This window comes from Macaca fascicularis, chromosome 6 (assembly GCF_037993035.2).
Source record: "Macaca fascicularis isolate 582-1 chromosome 6, T2T-MFA8v1.1".
In the NCBI taxonomy this organism is placed as follows: Eukaryota; Metazoa; Chordata; class Mammalia; order Primates; family Cercopithecidae; genus Macaca; species Macaca fascicularis.
In genome coordinates, this window is record NC_088380.1 from 185518861 (window position 1) to 185540772 (window position 21912).

At 46.9% G+C, this 21912-nt stretch overlaps 1 protein-coding gene across 5 annotated transcripts; it reads right to left on the bottom strand.

Moving 5' to 3' along the window:
• Positions 1 to 390: 390 nt before the first annotated feature.
• Positions 391 to 20769, bottom strand: ZNF354A (zinc finger protein 354A). Of its 5 annotated transcripts, none has more exons than XM_005595159.5 (5): positions 20651 to 20769; positions 19224 to 19306; positions 17254 to 17380; positions 15620 to 15715; positions 391 to 2423 (listed from the first exon to the last, which is right to left on the bottom strand). In XM_005595159.5, exons 2-5 carry the CDS (start codon positions 19254 to 19256, stop codon positions 862 to 864), a joined length of 1818 nt encoding a protein of 605 aa, XP_005595216.3. In that variant the 5' UTR covers positions 19257 to 19306; positions 20651 to 20769; the 3' UTR covers positions 391 to 861. The 5 variants fall into 5 exon arrangements, with proteins under 5 accessions (XP_005595216.3, XP_045250565.2, XP_015299865.3 ...); XM_045394630.3 differs by having other exon boundaries at positions 20178 to 20769; XM_015444379.4 differs by having other exon boundaries at positions 20150 to 20769.
• Positions 20770 to 21912: the final 1143 nt, after the last annotated feature.

Here is a 21912-nt window from a genome sequence, read left to right on the forward strand (position 1 = left end):
CTCACGAGGTTGAGGCAGGAGAATCACTTGATTCTCGCTCCTGGGAGGTAGAGGTTGTGGTGAGCTGAGATCGCACCACTGCACTCCAGCCTGGGCGACAGAGTGAGACTCTGTCTCAAAAAACAAAAAACAAAAACATATTTAGTAGCTTTAAACCTGAAATAATTTGCCTGTTTTTCTATCTAATACAGTTTATGGCAAATAACTGGTACACCTTCCTAATAAATGACTTCAGAGAAATAAAAACCAAAACAAAGTTAAGACACAGTTGAGTAGAAAATTCCCAACTACTAGAATAAAAGACCAGATTTTTCTTTTTCTTTTTTAATGAAATCCATGCACAAGTTTGACATGAGGGTAGGAAAAGGACGAACCCCAGAGACTGAGAGGTAGTTCATAATTCATTTTTCTTTTATTTTGGTCCTTTTCTCTAAAAAGGTACAATTTGATCAATTCATTTGTATGCTATTAAAATGCTATAAAAATATTACCAGTTTGGTGGTCTTCTAATGAGAAATCTAAAGCACGCCTCCCCACCCACTTGGATCTGTTTCTGATGATCACATGACATCTAGCATGTATGTCTGTAGGAAAAGGGAAAAAGCAAACCCATTTCACAAATGGCTGAAGTCAGTGTCTCCAGTGGTAAATTCTTCATCTCAGGTTATTTTTTTAAGTGTCTGACAAGCACAAACACTTTCCTCATATCTATTATATAGTTGAGGTTTATCCATGGAATTAAATACCTAATGAGGGCTAAATTATCATAGTTTCACATCCATTACATTTATTACATCTCTCTCAAGGATGCATTCTTTGATGAGCTTTGGTTTAAGGCTTTCACACACACAAATCTACTTTCTAGGAGTCCTCTTCAATGTGAATTTTATAATGATTCGTGAGGGATGACCTATGGTTGAAAAGTTTCCCGCATGTATTACATTCATAGGGTTTCTCTCCAGTATGAATTCTCTGATGTGCAATACGTGATGAGCTTTGTCTAAAAGTTTTTCCACATGTATTACATTTAAAAGGTTTTTCTCCTGTATGAATCCTTCGATGTTGAATAAGAGCTGAACTTTGGCCAAAAGATATCCCACATTCCTCACATCGATATGGTTTCTCTCCAGTATGAATTCTCTGGTGATTACTAAGCGATGAGTTACACCTGAAAGTTTTCCCACACTCATTACATTTATAGGGTCTTTCTCCAGTATGCATTCTCTGATGTTGAATGAGAGCTGAACTCTGTCTGAAGGCTTTTCCACATACTTTACATTTACAGGGTTTCTCTCCAGTATGAATTCGCTCATGAATAATAAGTGTTGAGTGGGAACTTAAGGCTTTACCACATTCATTACAATTATAAAACTTCTCTCCAGTATGAATTATTCGGTGTCTATTAAGTCGTGAAATAGAAGTAAAGCCTTTCCCACATTCATTGCATCGATAGGGCTTTTCTCCAGTGTGAATTCTTTCATGTTGAATAAGAGATGCACTCTGGCTGAAGGCTCTCCCACATTCACTACATTTGAAAGGTTTCTCTCCTGTGTGAATTCTCTGATGATAACGAAGGGATGAGCTAGACTTAAAGGTGTTGCCACATTCATTACATAAGTAGGACTTCTTTCTAGAATGAATTCTTTGACATCCAGAAAGGGATGTGCTGCAACTAGATGCCTTCCTACCTGGATTATATTTACAAGGGTTTTCTTCAGCATGGATTTTTTGATGTATAAAAAGGCCTGACCTTCGGCTGAAGGATTTACCACATTCTTTACATCTATAGGATTTCTCCACAGTATGGGTTCTTAGATGTTTATAAAGGGATGTACTGAGAGTAAAGGCTTTCCCACATTCTTTACATATGTAGGGTTTCTCTCCAGTATGCGTTATTTGATGCTGAATAAGAGCTGAACTTTGGCTAAAGGCTTTTGAACATTCTTTACACTTAAATAATTTCTCTCCACTATGGTTTTTCTCATGTTTACGAAGGGATGAAGTGTTAATGAAGGTTTTTTCACACATACTACATTTATAGCGTTTATCTGCTGTAATTTTTGGTTGATTAAGTAAATGTGAATTCTGTTTGAAGCTGTTTCCTTGTATTTCACATTTTGGTGGTGTTTTGTCTCTGGGAAGTATCTGTTGCCTAATAAGCACTGACTTTGGGCTGAAGTTTTGGCTTAATTCAGTATTTTTATGGCTTCTTTCTATACTGGGGATTTTTTTGTGGGTGGCTGAAACTATCTGAAAACTTCCCTTTTTATCCTGCTTTTTCTCTAATCTGCCTTCATATATGTAAGGCTTTTCTAATTTCAAATCCCAAGGTACATTCCTGTTGGATCTTTTCAGTATCAGTCCCTGAAATGAAGAGTCTTGTGTTTGCGTTGACTTTGTGGTTTTATGACTGCTCTTCGATCCTGGAGGGAAAAAAAGAAATTGAAGATGTTTCATGAGATATCATAGCATTTGACTACTGAGACTAAATGTGTAGAAGGAATAAATATTGGTGATATTTAAATAAGGCCCCGATATCTGTATGAAAACAATTGCAAGAAGAAAAAATAGGACAGTTAGACAGTATAATAAAATATAATTGACAGCAATTTAAGTACTAGGGTGAAGAAAAAAATAAAGCAAACCCACCATTTAAAGAGGGTGAGAGTGACCAGGAGAATTTGCTAATGAAGAACAGAGAGAAGTGTTGTAAGGGGAGCATGAGTTGAAAAAGGAAGTCTGGGGTCAGGACCCAAAACCCATGATGGAATCCTACAATTTATTTTTTTGTGACATTTATCTTCTTTGTGTAATTTTTTTTTCTTTTTGAGACAGTTTCACTCTGTTGCCCAGGCTAGATAGAGTGCATTGGCGCGATCTCGGCTCACTGCAACCTCTGTCTCCCAGCTTCAAGCGACTCTTGTGCCTCAGCCTCCTGAGTAGCTGGGATTATAGGCACCCACCATCATGCCTAGCTAATTTTTGTAATTTTAGTAGAGACAGGATTTCACCATGTTGGCCAGGCTGGTCTTGAACACCTGACCTCAAGTGATTCACCTACCTCGGCCTCCCAAAGTGTTTGGATTACAGATGTGAGCCACTGGGCCTGGCCTCTGTGTAATTATTCTTAATCTGGAAAGTCCCTCCACCCTATGTCAAATTCCCTCATCTCCTTCAGATTCAGTTCAAAACTGGACTCTTTCAATCCTCTGACTCTGAGCAGCCACAGTCCATTCTCCTTACTATAGCACTTACCAGAGTATTAAACATATGTATTACCGACCTTTATAATATTTACACACATATACAATATATTATAGTTATATATCTATGTCTGTATATATCTCACTCTCCTTTTCTAACATAACCATTCTTCACAAGCAGATCAGCGTGCCCTATTTTCCTACAGATCCTCTGGATAGCATTCCAATTATATACAAAAGTTGTATGTTTTGTTAATCTGCCTTAATTACGTATACATTTCTAACTTGAACAATGTCAAATATTCTTATGTAGTTCACATATATACAAATATGCATATGTATTATACATACATACACATTTCAGACCCTTGTAGAAGTTGTCTCCTAGGCCAACACATGGGTGATTACAGAGGTTTCAGGGCCAGTTCAAACAGGAGGGCCCTGTTATTGAATTAATCGACAAGAGGTGCCACAAGACAGGCCTAGAGCCAAGAGCTGCAAGAGAGGAAGTTAGCCTATTCATGCATCAAGCAAGAGACGCTACGTGGGAGGGCTGAAAAGAGTCAAAGATCAACAGTAAGACAGGCATGGATATATAAGATAAAGCATGGTTAACATGGAAAAGTCAAGAACAGCATTGAAGAAATATTAAAATTGGATAAGAATACAATTCAATACTAAATTCTGTCAGGGATGGTTATACACATATCTTAGCATTTTCTCCTGGGGTAGAGGTAAGTGTTTAAAGGGATTATTTGTATCTCACTGTATTTGGATTGACAGTTACTTTCACACATCTACACATTACTTCTGCTTAATAAACACAATACCTTTTGCTTTTCCCTTATTAGTGTTCACTCACTAGTTCCCTTCATGGATAACTCTTCTTCATTCCTTCTTTGACAGTGGTACTGCCTAGGGTTTAGGGTTTTTTTCACTCCACACGCCCTCCCTGACTAACTTCACATGCCCTCTATCTACTGTAAGGGAAAGCAGAGTTTCTTAACTTTATGCTTAACACCTTCCTAGTTCCTTCTCCATTTCAGTCTTGCTAAATTAAGTGATCAAATTTTAATACATTATTTGGGCCAAATATATGGAAGGGGCAGTGGCAAAAATGAAGTGCTTTTCTTTGTGTTTATCGATCATTGTTTCTAGGCTTAATATATGTGCTGGGAAGAAGGCAGCAAGATTCTGCAACTTGAATTCTAGCTTGTAAGGCAACGATACAGAACCTGCCTTAGGCCTAGTGTTAAGAAAGGCCGCTCACCTTTCCTAGAGCCCTGAGCAATGGGATCAGGTACTTAAGTGGTATTTTGTTTGCCATGCATTACTATCTCTACCATAATCTCCTAACTAGTCTTGCCCTCTGTCAATTCAGCCTCCACAGTGCAGCCAGAATAATGTTTTTTTTTTTTTTGGAAATGGAGTCTCCCGTCACCCAGGCTGGAATGCAATGGCGCGATCTCGGCTCACTGCAACCTCCCCCTTCCGGGTTCAAGTGATTCTCCTGCCTCAGCCTCCTGGGTAGCTGGGATTACAGGTGTGTGCCACCAGGCCTGGCTAATTTTTGTATTTTTAGTAGAGACGGGGTTTCACCATGTTGGTTAGGCTGGTCTCTAACTCCTGACCTCATGATCCGCCTGCCTTGGCGTCCCCAAAGTGCTGGGATTACAGGTGTGAGCCACCGCGCCCAGCCAATCTTTCTAAGTTCATTATTTTACTATGTTGCAAACTCCCTTAAGATCCTCCAACAGATTTTCAATGATTCACATCTGAAGTCTCTTAACATGGTGAATACAGTACTATCTGACCTGACCTTTAGCCACCTGTCCTCACCCCTCTCCCCTGGCTTCTTGCCATGTAGGCCGAACTACATGCAGCTTCAGGGACACTCCATGACTTTTCCTTGTTTATCTTTACATATGCTGGCAGCATCCTTTCCATTCACAAATACTCATTAAGTGCCTACTATGGGCCAGGTAATGTTCTGGGGAATGCAGATAATGTATCCAATAAGAAGGGATTCCAGCCTTCAAGGAGCTTATACTTTGGAGCGTGTGCATGCATGCCTGCTGGGGAAAGAGGGGGATGAAGGGACAGATAACAAGTACATAAATAAAAGTCATGTGGCTATCTGAGTAAAGTGCTCAAGAGCTCCCCAGGCAAACGAACCAGCAAACACAAAAGTGTGGCTGACTCAGAAACAGCAGAGAGACTGGCTGGAGTAAAGCAGGAAGAGGGAAAATGGTGAAATGATAAAATAAGAGTGGAACAGGCTGGGCACGGCAGCTCAGGGCTGGAATCCCCGCACTTTGGGAGGCCAAGGCAGGTGGATCACCTGAGGTCAGGAGTTCAAGGCCAGCCTGGCCAACATGGTGAAACCCATTCTCTACTAAAAATACAAAAATCAGCCAGGTGTGGTGGCACACACCCATAATCCCAGCTACTCGGGAGGCTGAGGCAGAGAATCACTTGAACCCGGGAGGCAGAGGCTGCAGTGAGCCGAGATTACACCACTGCACTCCAACCTGGGCAACAGAGTGAGACTCCGTCTCAAAAAAAAAAACACAAAAAACAGAAAACAAAGAGTGGAGCAGGAGGCGGGGGACAAATCCTCTAAGGCCCAGGTCATGGTAAGGACTCTGGAATTTAAGCCTTATGGGAAGCTGGGAATTATGTGTTCATCTGAGTTGGCTGCTGCGTGGACCGACTATGCCAGGGCACCAGTGGAAGCAGGGAAGAGAGAGACTACTGAAGAAGCTACTGCAGCTCTTCAGGTGAGAAAGGGCTGGAGGCACAGATGACTACACCAGGCTGTACTGAGAAGGAAGAGCTAGCGGGACCGAGAATAACAAGACTCAGGAGTCCCAGGAAGCTGAGAGGGAAACAGGAAAGTTAGTGATCATGCCTAGGTTTCCAGCCAGAATTCTGAGTGCTGCCACCAATTACCAAGAAGGGGAAGACCAGGAAAGGGGCAGGTCTGGGGGGCATTCTGCTTCAGGTATGTTTGTGGTGGCTGAGATGCCTTAACAGAGTCGCAGGAAGACACCGAAATACTAGTTATATTGATGATTCTGGAGATCTGGGGAAGGTCAGAGCTACAGACAGGCATTTGGGGGTCAGCAGCATGTGGGTTTTATTTAAAGCTGAAGAACTGAGAGGAATCACTTGGACACTGAAATATCTGGAGGTTAAGAAGAATAATATCAGGAGAGTACAGTGTTTCAGAAGCCAAAGGAAGAAGTACTTCAGGGAGGAGTGAATGATAACTGTGGCAAATAATTTGAGGACTAAAAACTTAATCCTGATTGTGCCAAGACAGAGGTTGTTTGGGATTTAATAACAGAGCTATCAGTGGAATCATAGGGAAGCAAGCCTGACTGGAGTGCATGGAGGAAACAATGGGAGAGGAGAAAATAGAAACATCAAGAGCAGAAACCCTTTTCAACAGTTTCCAAAGGAGAGTAAGAAAATGGGACATAGGGGAGCTTTTATTTTTTAATGGATGTGATTACAACTCAAAAGTCCATTATCAATTCTGGAAAACTCACCCCAACTCTAAAGTGCCAATATTTTAGTCCTGAAATCATGTTTTTCACTGAAGCAGACATGGGTTTTGGATTGTGGCTATCCTAACTCTTTCTTATGATCTGTTTAGAACTTTCCAGAGGCCTACAAATAGGTCTCCTGAGGTTCAGTTCAACCTTTGCTCCCTCCCAGAATCAAGCCCAGGCCTCAGCAACCTGAAGAACAAGGTAAAGGCCTAGGTTAGAAGCTGAGAAACAGAACGACCTTGCTGATGGCCACTGCCCTGACCAGTTCCTGTTACTAGGTCTAGACTCTTCCACCTGGACTCCTACTACACCCAGACAGTGTTTCTTCAACCTGCTCTCCCTGGATGATTTCATTCACTCCCACACCTCCTACGTGTATGACTATCCTGAAAAATACTTTACTGAGGTCTTTCCAACTGCCGGCTACAATTTCCACTTGAGGATCTTTCTTTTTAAATTCAGCCTGCCCAAATCTGAACCCAGAGCGTTCCTTTTCAAACCTTTTTTATATGTTTTCCAGTTCAAAATGACATCATGATCTCTTCAATTACTTTACCATAAATTCTTAGCTTTATCTTAGAATTTTCTCTTCCCTAGGCACTCATCAAAATCTTTTCTTTTTTGTTTTTTGAGAGACAGGGTCTTGCTCTGTTACCCAGGCCAAAGTACACTGGTGCCATCATAGCTCATTGCAGCCTCAAACTCCCGGGCTCAAGCGATTCTCCCACCTCAGCCTCCTGAGCAGCAGGAACGACAGGTGCACACTGCCAAGCTTGGCTAATATTTTTATCTTTTGTAGAGACAGGGTTTCATTTTGTTGCCCAGGCTGCACATTCTCTTAAATCTCATCACTAAAATGTCTCTAACAAGCCGTTGTGAATATGTCTAAGTTCAGGATCTCCTTACTGTAGAGTGACTTGCTCCTGATCCTTAAGTTACTCCCTTGACCTGTTTCTCGCCTTTCCAGTATTATTTCCCACTGGATTTACCCCTCTTAATACACAGAATTGCTCATGTTATTTCAAAAAGCAGTGGTCATTTCTCACTTTATTAATTTATCAAATATTTAAAAAGCACCTACTACGTATTAGGCTCTGTCCTAGGCATCGGTGATCCACAGTTCCCTACGGATCCAGTAATTAAAAGGAACAGTTGATTTCTTCAAGGAGTTTATGGTTAGACATTAGAAATGAAGACATCAACAGGTAATCACAATACAATGTGACAATTTCTACAATAGAAACGTAAGCTAGAAATGGACGTGACCATGTGCTTAGAATCATATCCAACTGTCCTTAGACAGTGAGGGTGCAGATAGAAAAGGGGTGCAGCAGGAGGTTGCTGGAGTGTTTTGTAAGAACTGACATATAAGATGGGATGTGAATGGTTACAGGATAGATGAAGGGTCAGCACGAGGGCCGAAGGCAGCACCCAAGTCTTTGAATGCAAGTCAGTTTTACAGACTTATTTGCTGGAGTATTCATCCCCACCTTGTCCTACAGGAGTCAGAGTAACAGCTCCACCTATGGAAATCACCTTGTCCTACAGCTAGTCAGTAACAGCTCCACCTACGGAAATCGCCTTGTCCTACAGCTAATCAGTAACAGCTCCACCTACGGAAATCACCTTGTCCTACAGCTAGTCAGAGTAACAGCTCCACCTACGGAAATCACCTTGTCCTACAGCTAGTCAGTAACAGCTCCACCTACGGAAATCACCTTGTCCTACAGCTAGTCAGAGTAACAGCTCCACCTACGGAAATCACCTTGTCCTACAGCTAGTCAGTAACAGCTCCACCTACGGAAATCACCTTGTCCTACAGCTAGTCAGAGTAACAGCTCCACCTACGGAAATCGCCTTGTCCTACAGCTAGTCAGAGTAACAGTTCCACCTACGGAAATCGCCTTGTCCTACAGCTAGTCAGAGTAACAGCTCCACCTACGGAAATCACCTTGTCCTACAGCTAGTCAGAGTAACAGCTCCACCTACGGAAATCACCTTGTCCTACAGCTAGTCAGAGTAACAGCTCCACCTACGGAAATCACCTTGTCCTACAGCTAGTCAGTAACAGCTCCACCTACGGAAATCACCTTGTCCTACAGCTAGTCAGTAACAGCTCCACCTACGGAAATCACCTTGTCCTACAGCTAGTCAGTAACAGCTCCACCTACGGAAATTGCCTTGTCCTACAGCTAGTCAGAGTAACAGCTCCACCTATGGAAATCGCCTTGTCCTACAGCTAGTCAGAGTAACAGCTCCACCTACGGAAATCACCTTGTCCTACAGCTAGTCAGTAACAGCTCCACCTACGGAAATCGCCTTGTCCTACAGCTAGTCAGTAACAGCTCCACCTACGGAAATTGCCTTGTCCTACAGCTAGTCAGAGTAACAGCTCCACCTACGGAAATCACCTTGTCCTACAGCTAGTCAGTAACAGCTCCACCTACGGAAATCGCCTTGTCCTACAGCTAGTCAGAGTAACAGCTCCACCTACGGAAATCACCTTGTCCTACAGCTAGTCAGAGTAACAGCTCCACCTACGGAAATCACCTTGTCCTACAGCTAGTCAGAGTAACAGCTCCACCTACGGAAATCACCTTGTCCTACAGCTAGTCAGAGTAACAGCTCCACCTATGGAAATCACCTTGTCCTACAGCTAGTCAGTAACAGCTCCACCTACGGAAATCCTCTTGTCCTACAGCTAGTCAGAGTAACAGCTCCACCTACGGAAATGACCTTGTCCTACAGCTAGTCAGTAACAGCTCCACCTACGGAAATCGCCTTGTCCTACAGCTAGTCAGAGTAACAGCTCCACCTATGGAAATCACCTTGTCCTACAGCTAGTCAGTAACAGCTCCACCTACGGAAATCCTCTTGTCCTACAGCTAGTCAGAGTAACAGCTCCACCTACGGAAATGACCTTGTCCTACAGCTAGTCAGTAACAGCTCCACCTACGGAAATCGCCTTGTCCTACAGCTAGTCAGAGTAACAGCTCCACCTACGGAAATCGCCTTGTCCTACAGCTAGTCAGGGTAACAGCTCCACCTATGGAAATCACCTTGTCCTACAGCTAGTCAGAGTAACAGCTCCACCTATGGAAATGTCACTTGCATTTGCACTCACACAGGGTTTTCTGGAGTCAGAGAACTCAGGGAGCAATCTGCTGGGAACTATACATAAACTGTGATGGGGGTAGTATTGCATATTTGTAAACATCCTCATAATCTTTGTGCTGGTGGAAAAGAGAAAAGCTGTTCTGGAAATTTTGTTGTGGTAACTCTTATTTTTAAAGCTTTTAACGTAGAAATTTTCAGCATATGTAAAACTAGTGTGAATTGTACAATGAATCTCCAAGCCAGCTTCAGTAACCACCAACACTATTCTATCTATAACCTTGTTATGGGCTGAATTGTATCACTCAAAGAAGACATGTAGAAGTCCTAACTTCCAGGACCTCAGAAGGTGACCTTATTTTAAAATATGGTCTTTGCAGGTTCAATCAAATTAAGATGAAGTCATTGGGTGAGCCCTAGTCCAACGTGACTGCTGTCCCTGTAAACTGGGGAAATCTGGACACAGGCATCCAGAAGGAAAGATGATGTGAAGACACAGGGTGAACACAGTGTGAAGACAGAGGCACAGATAGGACTGACGCAGCTGAGGCCATGGAGATCTCCAAGTTGGCCATCACTACAAGCTAGCGAGAGGCCAGGAAGATTCTACGCAGAGTCTCAGAGGGAGTGGGGCCCTGCGAATATATTGATTTTGACCTTCAGAACTGAGACAGTAGGTCTCTGTTGTTTTAAGCCACGAAGTGTATGGTACTTCCGTATGGAGCCCTAGTAAACTAATACAAACCCTTACATCTCTTCCACTAGATTATGCTAAAGCAAATCCCAGACAGCAATTGTTTCATCTGCAAAAACATCGAAACTGCTCTTATCACATCCATCAAAATGGACACTATTGCTTGCAGTTACTTTTGCCCTTAGAATACATACCACTAATAAGTCAAACTGCTGCAATGTAAAGGCAATTCGAGTAATTCTTTCTGTGGCTAAGCCACCGATCTGAACCACAATTAGGGTTGTTTCATTCTGCTCTCAATATGGAGGGGGTACTTGTTCATTTTTGTTTAATTTTCTTTTATAATTTTTATAAACCTTTTTTATAGTTCTGAAGTCAAAATTATGAGACCTCAAAAAGTTCTAGATTCTACCCCGTTCCATCCTTTGTATTCCTTCACCTCATAGATAGCCATCTTTATTGATCTCTTTTTATTCTTTTTCTTTTATCTTTCTAAAAAAAATAATTGCACTGCTTAATGACTGGGATATGTTCTGAGATATGCGTTGTCAGCAATGTTGTCATTGTGCAGTCATCACAGAGTGTACTTACACAAATCCAGATGGTACAGGCTACTACACACCTAGGCTATACGGTATAGCCTGTTGCTCCTGGGCTACACCCCTATACAGCATGTTACTTAACTGAACACTGTAGGCTACTATAACACAATTGTAAGTATTTGTGCATCTAAACATATTTAAACATGGAAAAGGGACAGGAAAAATGCAGTATTACCATGTAAGGGACCATCATCACATATGTAGGCCATCACTGACTGAAACATTATGTGGTCCATGACAGTATAGGCAAATACACACACTGTTCTTGGCATCCCCCACCCACCTTTCTCAGATAACAATACTAACTGCTCTGTTCTGTGATTATTCTCACATTCTGGAGATCACCCCATAGCAGAATTTGCAGAGGTCTTCCTCATTCCACTTTACGGCTGTGTGGATGTACCACAGTTTATCATCCTCGGAGTGCCTTAGCTTTAGTTCTATGCCCCCAATTCTTCTCACTCCGCATCTTTCCACAGGCAACTTCAATTGTAGACTCATCCTCTAAGCAAGATAGCAGCTTAGATGCCTCAAAGTCAACACACCTAAAACCAAACCCACGATTGTTCCCTCCAACCTGGTCAACCCCGTGTCTCTGTAAATGGCGCCAGTTCTGAATCAAAACCTTAAGAGTTATCCTTAATACTTCTCCCTTCCTCAGCCCCCTCATCTAATCAATTACCAAGACTTGTTTATTCTGCCATCCAAACCTGCCTCACATTCGTCTACCTTTCCCCATCTACTGCCATCGTCCCATCACGAGCCTTGCCTCCAATGTCATGTGCCTCTCCTGATTTTCCTTAGAGTACGCTGTCACCTGTCTTCCCTACGGGTTCATTTCTCTCTGCCTGGCTTCCTGAAATGCTGGAGTTCCTCAAGATTCAGTCCTAGGCTCTTTCTCACTTACTGTAATATGAACGCTATCCCTAGGCCAACTCACCCTCCCCCATTATTTCAATTACCCTATATTGATGAGGTTCTTCCAAATTTACATTTCATGCTCAGTCTGTATTTTGAGGTACTGTACTCCAAAATCAACACTACTTGGCATCGCCATTGGGATAACTAGGTCAACCAAAAACAACTCAATTTAATTAATCTAAAACCGAATTTATATCACCTCCAAATCTGATCTCCTTCTAGTGTTCCTATGTCACTGAATGATATCACCGACCATCACAGAACAAACCAGAAACCAAGCAAGCATCCCTGACAACCCCATCTCCCTTTTGTTTGTTTTCATTTTCTTTGTTACCCCATCTCCTCTATCTCCCATGTCTAACAGTCCTGCCAGGTGTATCTCCTGGATATCTCTGGGACTGGTTCACTTCTTTCTGTTTCCAACACCACTAACCTAGTCCAAGTCACTCATGCATTCATTATGTAACTGGACGCCTACCCTTGCCAGGGGCTGTTTTAGGTTCTTGGAAAACAGGAGTGAATGAAACAGGCAGCCCCTGCTACAGCAGCTTACAATGCAGAGGCAGAGACAGATCGCGAAGAAACAGGTACTATTACACAGCACTAAGCACAGGGAGGGAAAATAAATAGCAGGCTGAGGAGATAATGTGGGGGCTGGAGGGCCATGTGTCAGATGAGCTGTGCCTGTGTGAGCCGAAGCCTGTGCAGCACAAGGAAGTGAGTGAGCCACACAGGCCCATGACCACCACAAAGAACAGTCCCAGACAGAAAAAAGCAAGGGAGAGGCCCTGAGTGGGGCCTGCTTGGCCCCCTAACAAACTGCAGGGCGGCCGACGGTGATCAGAGGCCTTGAATGAAGGGCAGAGTAGAAGGAGTTGAGGGTGAAGAGGTAGCCAGGGCCAGACCATGTAGTGTATTTCTCCCAAAGGACAGTTAAAAAGATAGACAAGTGTGGTTCCCATATCAAAAAAATCTCAACTTTCTTCAGGGAGGAGAAAGCTCTCCCCAGCACAGGGGATGTGGGGACCGAGGATGCCTGCCCTGCAGCTCCTTGCTGGACCCATGGCACAAGGGGCCGTCACTGAGCCCTCTGGACCTGACAAGCCCTGCACTGTGGCCATCAGGTTCTCCACATGGGCTGGTGGCTGCAGAACGCAGCCTGGGCCTGCCCTGTGCTACTTATGGTTCCTCAGAGCCTGTGCTTGGCTCTCAAGCACCAACCAAACCCTGTGACAGGGCCCACAGCTCTCTCGGGCACCTGTTCCGCCTTCTCCTCGCTGCCTTTGCTTCTCCGGATCTTCAAGAACACCATTTCTTTTGTTTTTGAGACGGAGTCTCGCGCTCTGTCGCCCAGGCTGAAGTGCAGTGGTGCGATCTCTGCTCACTGCAAGCTCCGCCTCCCGGGTTCACGCCATTCTCCTGCCTCAGCCTCCTGAGTAGCTGGGACCACAGGCGCCCGCCAACACGCCCGGCTACTTTTCTGTATTTTTAGTAGAGATGGGGTTTCACTGTGGTCTCGATCTCCTGACCTCGTGATCCGCCTACCTCGGTCTCCCAACGTGCTGGGATTACAGGTGTGAGCCACCGCGCCCGGCCTACAAACACCATTTCTTAGGCCTGGAGCAATTCTCCATATTCTTGGATCCTGGGCCCTTCCTCAGGGAAGCCTTTGCTGATGCCACCTGCCTGCTCTGCACTCTCTCTGCACCGAGTGTCTTTCCCACGTGGTCCTCACTGGAACGTGTCCTTCTGTGCCTTGTGTGCAATGTGTGTTCACCTTGTCCCCCCGCTAGATCGTGCACTCCAGAAGCATGAGACCTACATCCCTTTCTGCCCAGTGCTATACAAGGGACAACAAAGCTGTGGGCGAGGGTTCAAGCTCAATCCCCCAGAGCCAGAGTCCCCCCAGCTCAACCGCTCTCAGTCCCCCAACTGCTCTCAGTCCCCCACTGCCACGATGGCCACTCCCCGTTTCCTCTGATTACTTCTCAGGCTCTGTCACAGATTCCTCCTGCTTAAGCACCTCACAAATGCTGGTTTCTTGGGATTCGGGCCTCCACCCGGCCCCCTCACTTGGCCAGCTCTAGGCTTCCAATGCCCCTGTCATGCTGATGGCTCCCTGACCTCCCTTGAGTCTCGGCCCTGTCACTTACACACCTGCCCACCAGCGATCTCCACCCGACTACTTCACTCACATCTCACGTGAGATCTACCACACACCCACCTGCTCCTGTGCCCTGATCACGCGGGCACCTCCTCCTCCCCCCTCACAAATTCACGGCAAGTGCCTTCATCCAGGCCCTCCCACCTCCTGCCTCCCTCCATGACTGCAATCGCTCTGCAAGGCTTCCTGCGTTTTTTTCTTTTGAGACAGAGTCTCGCTCTGTCGCCCAGGCTGGAGTGAAGTGGCACAATCTCGGCTCACTGTAACCTCCGCCTCGAAGGTTCAAGCAATTCTCCTGCCTCAGCCTCCTGAGTAGCCGGGATTACAGGCATGCACCGCCACGCCTGGCTAATTTTTGTATTTTAAGTAGAGACAGAGTTTTGCCATGTTGGCCAGGCTGGTCTCAAACTCCTGACCTCAGGTGATCTGCTTGCCTCGGCCTCCCAAAGTGCTGGGATTACAGGTGTGAGTCACCATGCCCAGCGTTTTGCCTCACTTTCAATCACGATACTTCTAACATGACCATTCTCGTAAATTCAAATCACATAAGAACGTCACGAATATATTCTCTTTGTGAAAAATTAAAACTACGTGTAAATAACGTCCCCTTCCACAGGACCCATTCTCAATCCTATTCCAAGTATAACTAATGTCACCAGTTAATTAAGGTGTGTCCTCCTAACCTTTCTCTCCGGGCTTACGTGCACATGACACATACACATAATTTTCACTGAACATAGATGGTGGCGTCCTAACAATGCTCTGTAACTTGCTGGGAGCTCTGTCCACGTCCCTGGACTCTTGTTTTCAGGGTGGTGATGCTCGCCAGAGTAAGGACACGCCGCAGGTCCCTTAGCTGTTCTTACACTGATGGAGACTCAATTGTTTCTGATTCAAACCAACTTTTCAAAGATACCAAGGACCATACGATTCCCTGCCCAAATCCTTCAATTATTTCCAGTGCTCCATGGGACAGTTTCCACCTCTTAGAACTGCGCCAAAGCTCTTACCATGCGGCCCTTTCCCAGCTTTCTATTTCCTTCTTCACCTCCTCCTTTCCCAAATACACACTGAGCTTCAGCCAGAGTGATTATTTGAAATTCCTGAAACATACTATGTTTGCTGAATGAATACATGAAAATACAGCCCCATTCTAAAACAACAGGAAAGAATAAGAAAAGAGATTCTGAGAGATTCATGGGGAAGTGATTACAAGGGAGTAATCGTAGTGGGCTTCCCCTTCCCCACCCCTTCTTGAGGTCTGAGAATCCTCAAAGGAGTTTCCCGACCAACACTCCTACCTCCTCTCATTAACCAGACCGCTGTCTGCGGCGATTCCCGAGCACCTTGGGCCACCCACTTACCCAGAGAGGAGTCGCCAGAACTGTCTTTCTCCACCTTCCAGGGATCTTCTCCTTGCTGCAACAGGGAGATCACTTTCGGTTTGGTAAATGGGAGTCCTGCACGTAGACAAAAAACCAAAACAAAACAAATCAGACTTGGTTTTGCTTTGATACAGTTATCCCAAATTTAAACACAGAACTCACAGGATGATACAAAGAGCTTCTGTGTAGTGCTTAAGTTGTGCCCCTAGGAGGTAAGTGGGTAGTGTAAGGAAAAGACAAGTGACTTGTAGGACATGACTTTGGTACAATTAATTCTATGTTAGGAAAATATGACCGACATGCAGTATTGGTAATAGGATGCCATAAGCTTTCTATAAAAGAGGAAATGTTAAGACAGAGAGACTGGTTAAAATTTATAAGTAGGTTATCTATGAAAAGGATGATGTACCAGGTAGCTTGTCTAAAATGAGAGAACACTATCTGACTCCCCCCCTTTTTTTTTTGAGGAGGAGTCTCGCTCTATTGCCAGGTTGCAGTGCAGTGATGCAATCTTGGCTCACTGCAACCTCTGCCTCCCGGGTTCAAGTGATTCTCCTGCCTCAGTCTCCCAAGTAGCTGGGACGGCAGGAGCATGCCACCACGCCTAAGATTTTGTATTTTCAGTAGAGATGGCGTTTCACCATGTTGGCCAGGATGGTCTTGATCTCCTGACCTTGTGATCCACGTGCCTCGGTCTCCCAAAGTGCTGGGATTACGGGTGTGAGCCACCGCGCCCGGCCTATCTGACTGCCTTTGAAGGATGGCAGTGATCAGCAAACTATGGGTCATGGGCCAAATCCAGACCACTGCCTGTTTATGTATGGCCCTGTGCCAAGAATGGTGGAAAAAAAAAGAGAAATATGTTACAGAGACCATTATGCAACCCACAAAGCCTAAAATCTTTACTATGTGCCTTTATTTATTTATTTATTTTTGAGACCGAGTCTCGCTGTCGCCCAGGCTGGAGTGCAGTGGTGGGAACTCGGCTCACTGCAAGCTCCGCCTCCCGGGTTCACACCATTCTCCTGCCTCAGCCTCCAGTGCAGCTGGGACTACAGGTGCCCGGCATCACACCCAGCTGATTTTTTTGTATTTTTTAGTAGAGGACTGAGTTTCACTGCGTTAGCCAGAATGGTCTCTGTCTCCTGACCTCATGATCCGTCCGCCCTGGCCTCCCAAAGTGCTGTGATTACAGGCGTGAGCCACCGCGCCCGGCCTACGTGGCTTTTTATGGTAAAAGTTTGCTGATCCCCGGAAAAGACAAGTGGGAAAGGCAAGTGGCAGGCCTAGAGGCTGAACGAAGCCCCCTGCTGGGAGATGAGCAAACTACAGAATTGTTGGGAAATGATGCCTGAATCATGGACAAGCTTCGAATGTGCAATTACATGGAGGGAGAAGAACGATTATCAATACCACCTTTTTCATTCCCAGACGCAGGGCAATTCCACGCCGATAAGGGGAATATGTTTTTAATGTTTATTTATAGAGATTTGATTTGTATAATCCTCAAACTCAGCTCAAGTTTTTCAGCGATCAACCGCTTTTATTCAGGGAAGGAGGTGCTGAGCTATCCCAATTTTCGAATTCTGTTTCTACAGGGGAAACTTCCTTACCCAGTGCGACCAGGTTCCTGTAGTTCTCCAGCATCACATCCCGGTACAAGTTTCTCTGAGAAGGAACCAGCTTTCTCCACTCATCCCGGGTAAAGAGCACGGCCACGTCCTCGAACGTCAGTGACACCTGTAAGGACAAGTCGTTCCAGCTCACCCAGGACCCCCCTCACAGAGTGGACAGGATGGCAGTGGGGAAGACAGGCTACCCGTGATAACAGTTCTGATACTATTCAAGCTTCTGAAGGTTCCAGATCATTCCTTTAATGAACAATTGGCCAGTAACAAATATATACTGAGCAGCACACAGTGAGATTCAGGCCTTGTGCAGCCACTGTAAGAGATGGGTAGAGGGATTACGGCCATTAGTGGGAGTGTTCATTAGAAAACTCTTTCTGATGGCAATTTGATAATACATATTAGAACCCTTAGAGTATACTCCTTAAAGTACCAATTACTCTATTTGTACTGTAATGAACAGTGCACAAAAGTACACACAAGAACATATTCATGGTGTTTGTAAGAGCAAAAAACCAGGAACAATCTACATACTTAATGATGGAGGTTAGGTTAAATAACTGAAGGTACTCGCTGTGTGTTTACTCAAGCTTAAGGATAGTAATGATGAAAAGTAAAATAGCTATAATTTATTGAAGGCTTTCTATGGGCCAAGTATTGCTCTCAGAGCTTTGTCAATTTGCAGTGTATAATCTTTATTTAACATTCACAACAATCCTACGAAGACGATACTATTTTTGTTACCACTTTACACAAGAGAAAACAAAGTCACAGACAAGATACTTGTCCAGGTCACACAGTCACTGACAAGCTGTGTGACTTGTACACATTTTTTTTTTCCCTAGAGATGGAGTTTGGCTCTTGCTGCCTAGGTTGGAGTGCAACGGCATGATCTTGGCTCACCGTAACCTCCACCTCCCAGCTTCAAAAAATTCTCTTGCCTCAGCCTCCTGAGTAGCTGGGATTACAGGCGTTGGACACCATGCCCAGCTAAATTTTGTATTTTCAGCCTGGCCACCATGTTAGCCAGGCTGGTCTCGAACTCCTGACCTCAGGTGATCTGCCTGCCTCAGCCTCCCAAAGTGCTGGGATTACAGGTGTGAGCCACTGGGGCCAGCTGACTTGTATACATTTCTTATCCTGCGACTTTGTTTTTTCTTGTGTAATTCAAATCCAGTCAGATGCTTGACTGAGCCTCCATTCTTAACTACTCTGGAAAACTGCCTTTTAATGCCTGCCCCTTAGGGTTAAGAAATAAATGTGGTAATCCACACAATGAAGACGGATAGTGATGATGGTTGCACAACAATGTGAAAGTACTTAAAATGCCACTGAATTACACACTTAAGTTAAAACGGTAAATTTTGTTATATATATTTTGCCATAATAAAAAAAGGTTAAAATGGTAACATACATGGTAGCATACATACATAGACACACACACACACAAATGTGTATAGAAAATGATTTATTCGGGCTGGGTGCAGTGGTGCACGTCTGTAATCCCAGCACTTTGGGAGGCTGAGGCGGGTGGATCACCTGAGGTCAGGAGTTTGAGACCAGCCTGGCCAACGTGGTGAAACCCCGTCTCTAATAAAAACACACACACAAAAAACTTAGCCGGGCGTGATGGCGGGCGCCTGTAATCCCAGCTACTTGAGAGGCTGAGGCAGGAAAATTGCTTGAACCCAGGAGGCAGAGGTTGCAGTGAGCCAAGATCCCGCCACTGCCTGGGCGATAAAGCGAGACTCAAAAAAAAAAAAAAAAAAGAACCACTAGACATGGACGGGGAGGGCGGCAGGTCCTCCCTACAGAATCCACCACTCATGAGGGCGGACCAGCGCCTCCAAGGGAAAAGGACCTGGGCTCCATCCTGGCTGAAGATGGTCCCGGTGAAGAACTTCAGTCAGCGGGGAAAATCCACCCACGAGGATCTGGAAGGACAATGAGCTCACCTGGGGCCTCGCTTCCCGCCGCCCCGCAGCCATGTCCTCTCCGGGCTCTCCCCTGAGGACGGTGCAGTCTCCAGCAGGCAGATCTGAGAAGGAAAAGGGAGCCGGGAAGAAGCCCCTTATGCTTTCCAGCCCCGGAACCCGCAGCTCTGACACCCCGACTCCCGCCGAGAAAGACCCCGGGCGCCCGCACAGGGAGTCGGAGGAGCCGGGAGCCCGCGGACCGGAGCAGCGCCGGCCGCCGTCCAGGCCCAGGTCTCACGGGCTTGGGGCTCACGGAGGGGACGCCGGACCCGCAGCGGCAGCACGACCCGCCGAGCCCGCCAGGGCCAAGGCTGCCCCGCGCCGCTGAGTCCCTCGGCGCCAGCTGGCACTACCAGCACCCGCCGCACCGCTCGAGAAACTGAGGCAGCGCCGGGGCACCTGCTCCGTTCACGGCCCTGCGAGGCCGGCCGGGACTCCCACAGCCACGGCCCCGGGGACGACTTCCCTCCGCCTCATCACGCCATTCTCCTGCCTCAGCCTCCCGAGTAGCTGGGACTACAGGCGCCCGCCACCCCGCCCGGCTAGTTTTTTCTATTTTTAGTAGAGACGGTGTTTCACCGTATTGCCCAGGCTGGTCTCGAACTCCTGATCTCGGGTGATCTACCCGCCTTGGCATCCCAAAATGCTAGGATTACAGGTGTGAGCCACCGCGCCCGACCGCACGTATCCCATTTCTAACACAATGCTTCATTTTTTTTTTTTTTGAGACGGAGTCTCGCGCTGTTGCCCAGGCTGGAGTGCAGTGGCGCGATCTCGGCTCACTGCAAGCTCCGCCTCCCTGGTTCACGCCATTCTCCTGCCTCAGCCTCCCGAGTAGCTGGGACTACAGGTGCCGCCACCACACCCGCCTAATTTTTGTATTTTTAGTAGAGACGGGGTTTCACCGTGTTAGGATGGTTTCGATCTCCTGACCTCGTGATCCGCCCGCCTTGGCCTCCCAAAGTGCTGGGATTACAGGCGTGAGCCACCGCGCCCGGCCAGAAAACGGCTTTGAAGAGGAAAGCACTGGGTGTCCCGAGGCGGGAGGGAAGGGGTGGCCGTCCTGGGGACGGGCTCGGAAACCGGGGCCCGGCTGCGTCCGCCCTGCCCTCGGGGTCCCGGTGCCCCGACTCCACGAGGCCCACACGGAGTGGGCAGGGCGGGCCCAGGAGGAAACGCCAGGCCCCGCGTCCACGGCGGGCTGCGGCGAGTCGGACGCAGGTGCACCGGCAGCGGCGAGGGAGCGCCCCGCGGGGGTGCGAGAGTCCAGGTCCCGGCGCGGAGGCAGGTGACAGACGCGGGGGTGCCCGCCAGCGCCTACAAAGGCTTTCCGAGCCCCGGCGGCTGCAGGCCGTCCCCGCGCCGGGCGCCGCCTACTCCCGGCCTGGCCCGCCTCCGCCGCTCACCTCCCTAAGCTCGGGCGTTCCCGGGCCGCGCCTCCCCGGCCGCACTCCGCAGGCGGGAGGCTCCGGAACCGCCGGGCCGGACTGCAGCCTCGGGACCGGGCTCCGCCCCGGCGGCGTCTGGGCGACCTCAGGCCCCGCGCCGCTCACCCCGCGGCGCGCCGGGGACCAGGAGGGGCGGGGCAGCCGCGGAGGCCGCTGGGAAATGGAGTCCACGGGAGGACGCCGGCTTTCGGGGAAGTGTAGTTCCATGCGTTTGCGGCGGGGTCCAGGCTGAGCTGTTAGGCGCCCACACGCCACAAGAGGGCCCCTGTGAGCTGGAGGGCCCCAGGTTCCTGGTTATAGGGAAGAGAAGGGGAGGGAGGTTCGCGGACGGCGGTAACTTGCAACTCTGGGTCGGTGTGAATTTCGGAAGGACGGGCGTGGGCGGCAGGAAAACAACGGCCCAGAACAGACCTGTTTCCCCTCAGTTATTCACCAGAGGAGCGCTGAGCACCCGGTGTGTGCCAAGCACGGTTGCAAGTGGTTTCAAATGCATCAATGAATGAAACAAACGTCATTGCCGCGGAGAACATTTTTTGGGGGGGTAGGGAGCAGACAATAAACCATACACGTAATTATATAACATCTTGGGGGACAAATGTGGGGAGAAAAAGGGTATGTGGAGGGTTTCGTCGCTGAGGTGAGAATGGACGAGGTCTCCCAGGACGTGCCTGAAGCACAGGGGACGGAGGTTCCAGCTACTCTGAAGCCAACGGATGTGTATATATATATATTCAACTAAATCTTCTCCGTTACAAAAAGAACACCGGCTCTATTTAGAAAGTTTGGCGCTTCCCTACTGAAGAACATGCCTTGAACATTTGAATTTGTCAATATTCTCCCTCAGTGGCATTTTTGATAGCTTCATTGGATTCCATTGCATTTAATTATTATTTTTTTAAAAAATGTTTAATTGGCTGGGGGCGGTGGCTCATGTCTGTAATCCCAGCACTTTGGGAGGCAGAGGCGGGTTGATCACGAGGTCAATCCAAGACCAGCCTGGCCAAGATGGTGAAACCCCCGTGTCTACTAAAAATACAAAAATTAGCCGGGCGTGGTAGGGGCGCCTGTAGTCCCAGCTACTCGGGAGGCTGAGACAGAGAATTGCTTGAACCGGGAGGCGGAGCTTGCAGTGAGCCGAGATTGCGCCATTGCACTCCAGCCTGGGTGACAGAGCAAGACTCCATCTCAAAAAAACAAAACAAAGTTTCATTAAATTAAGC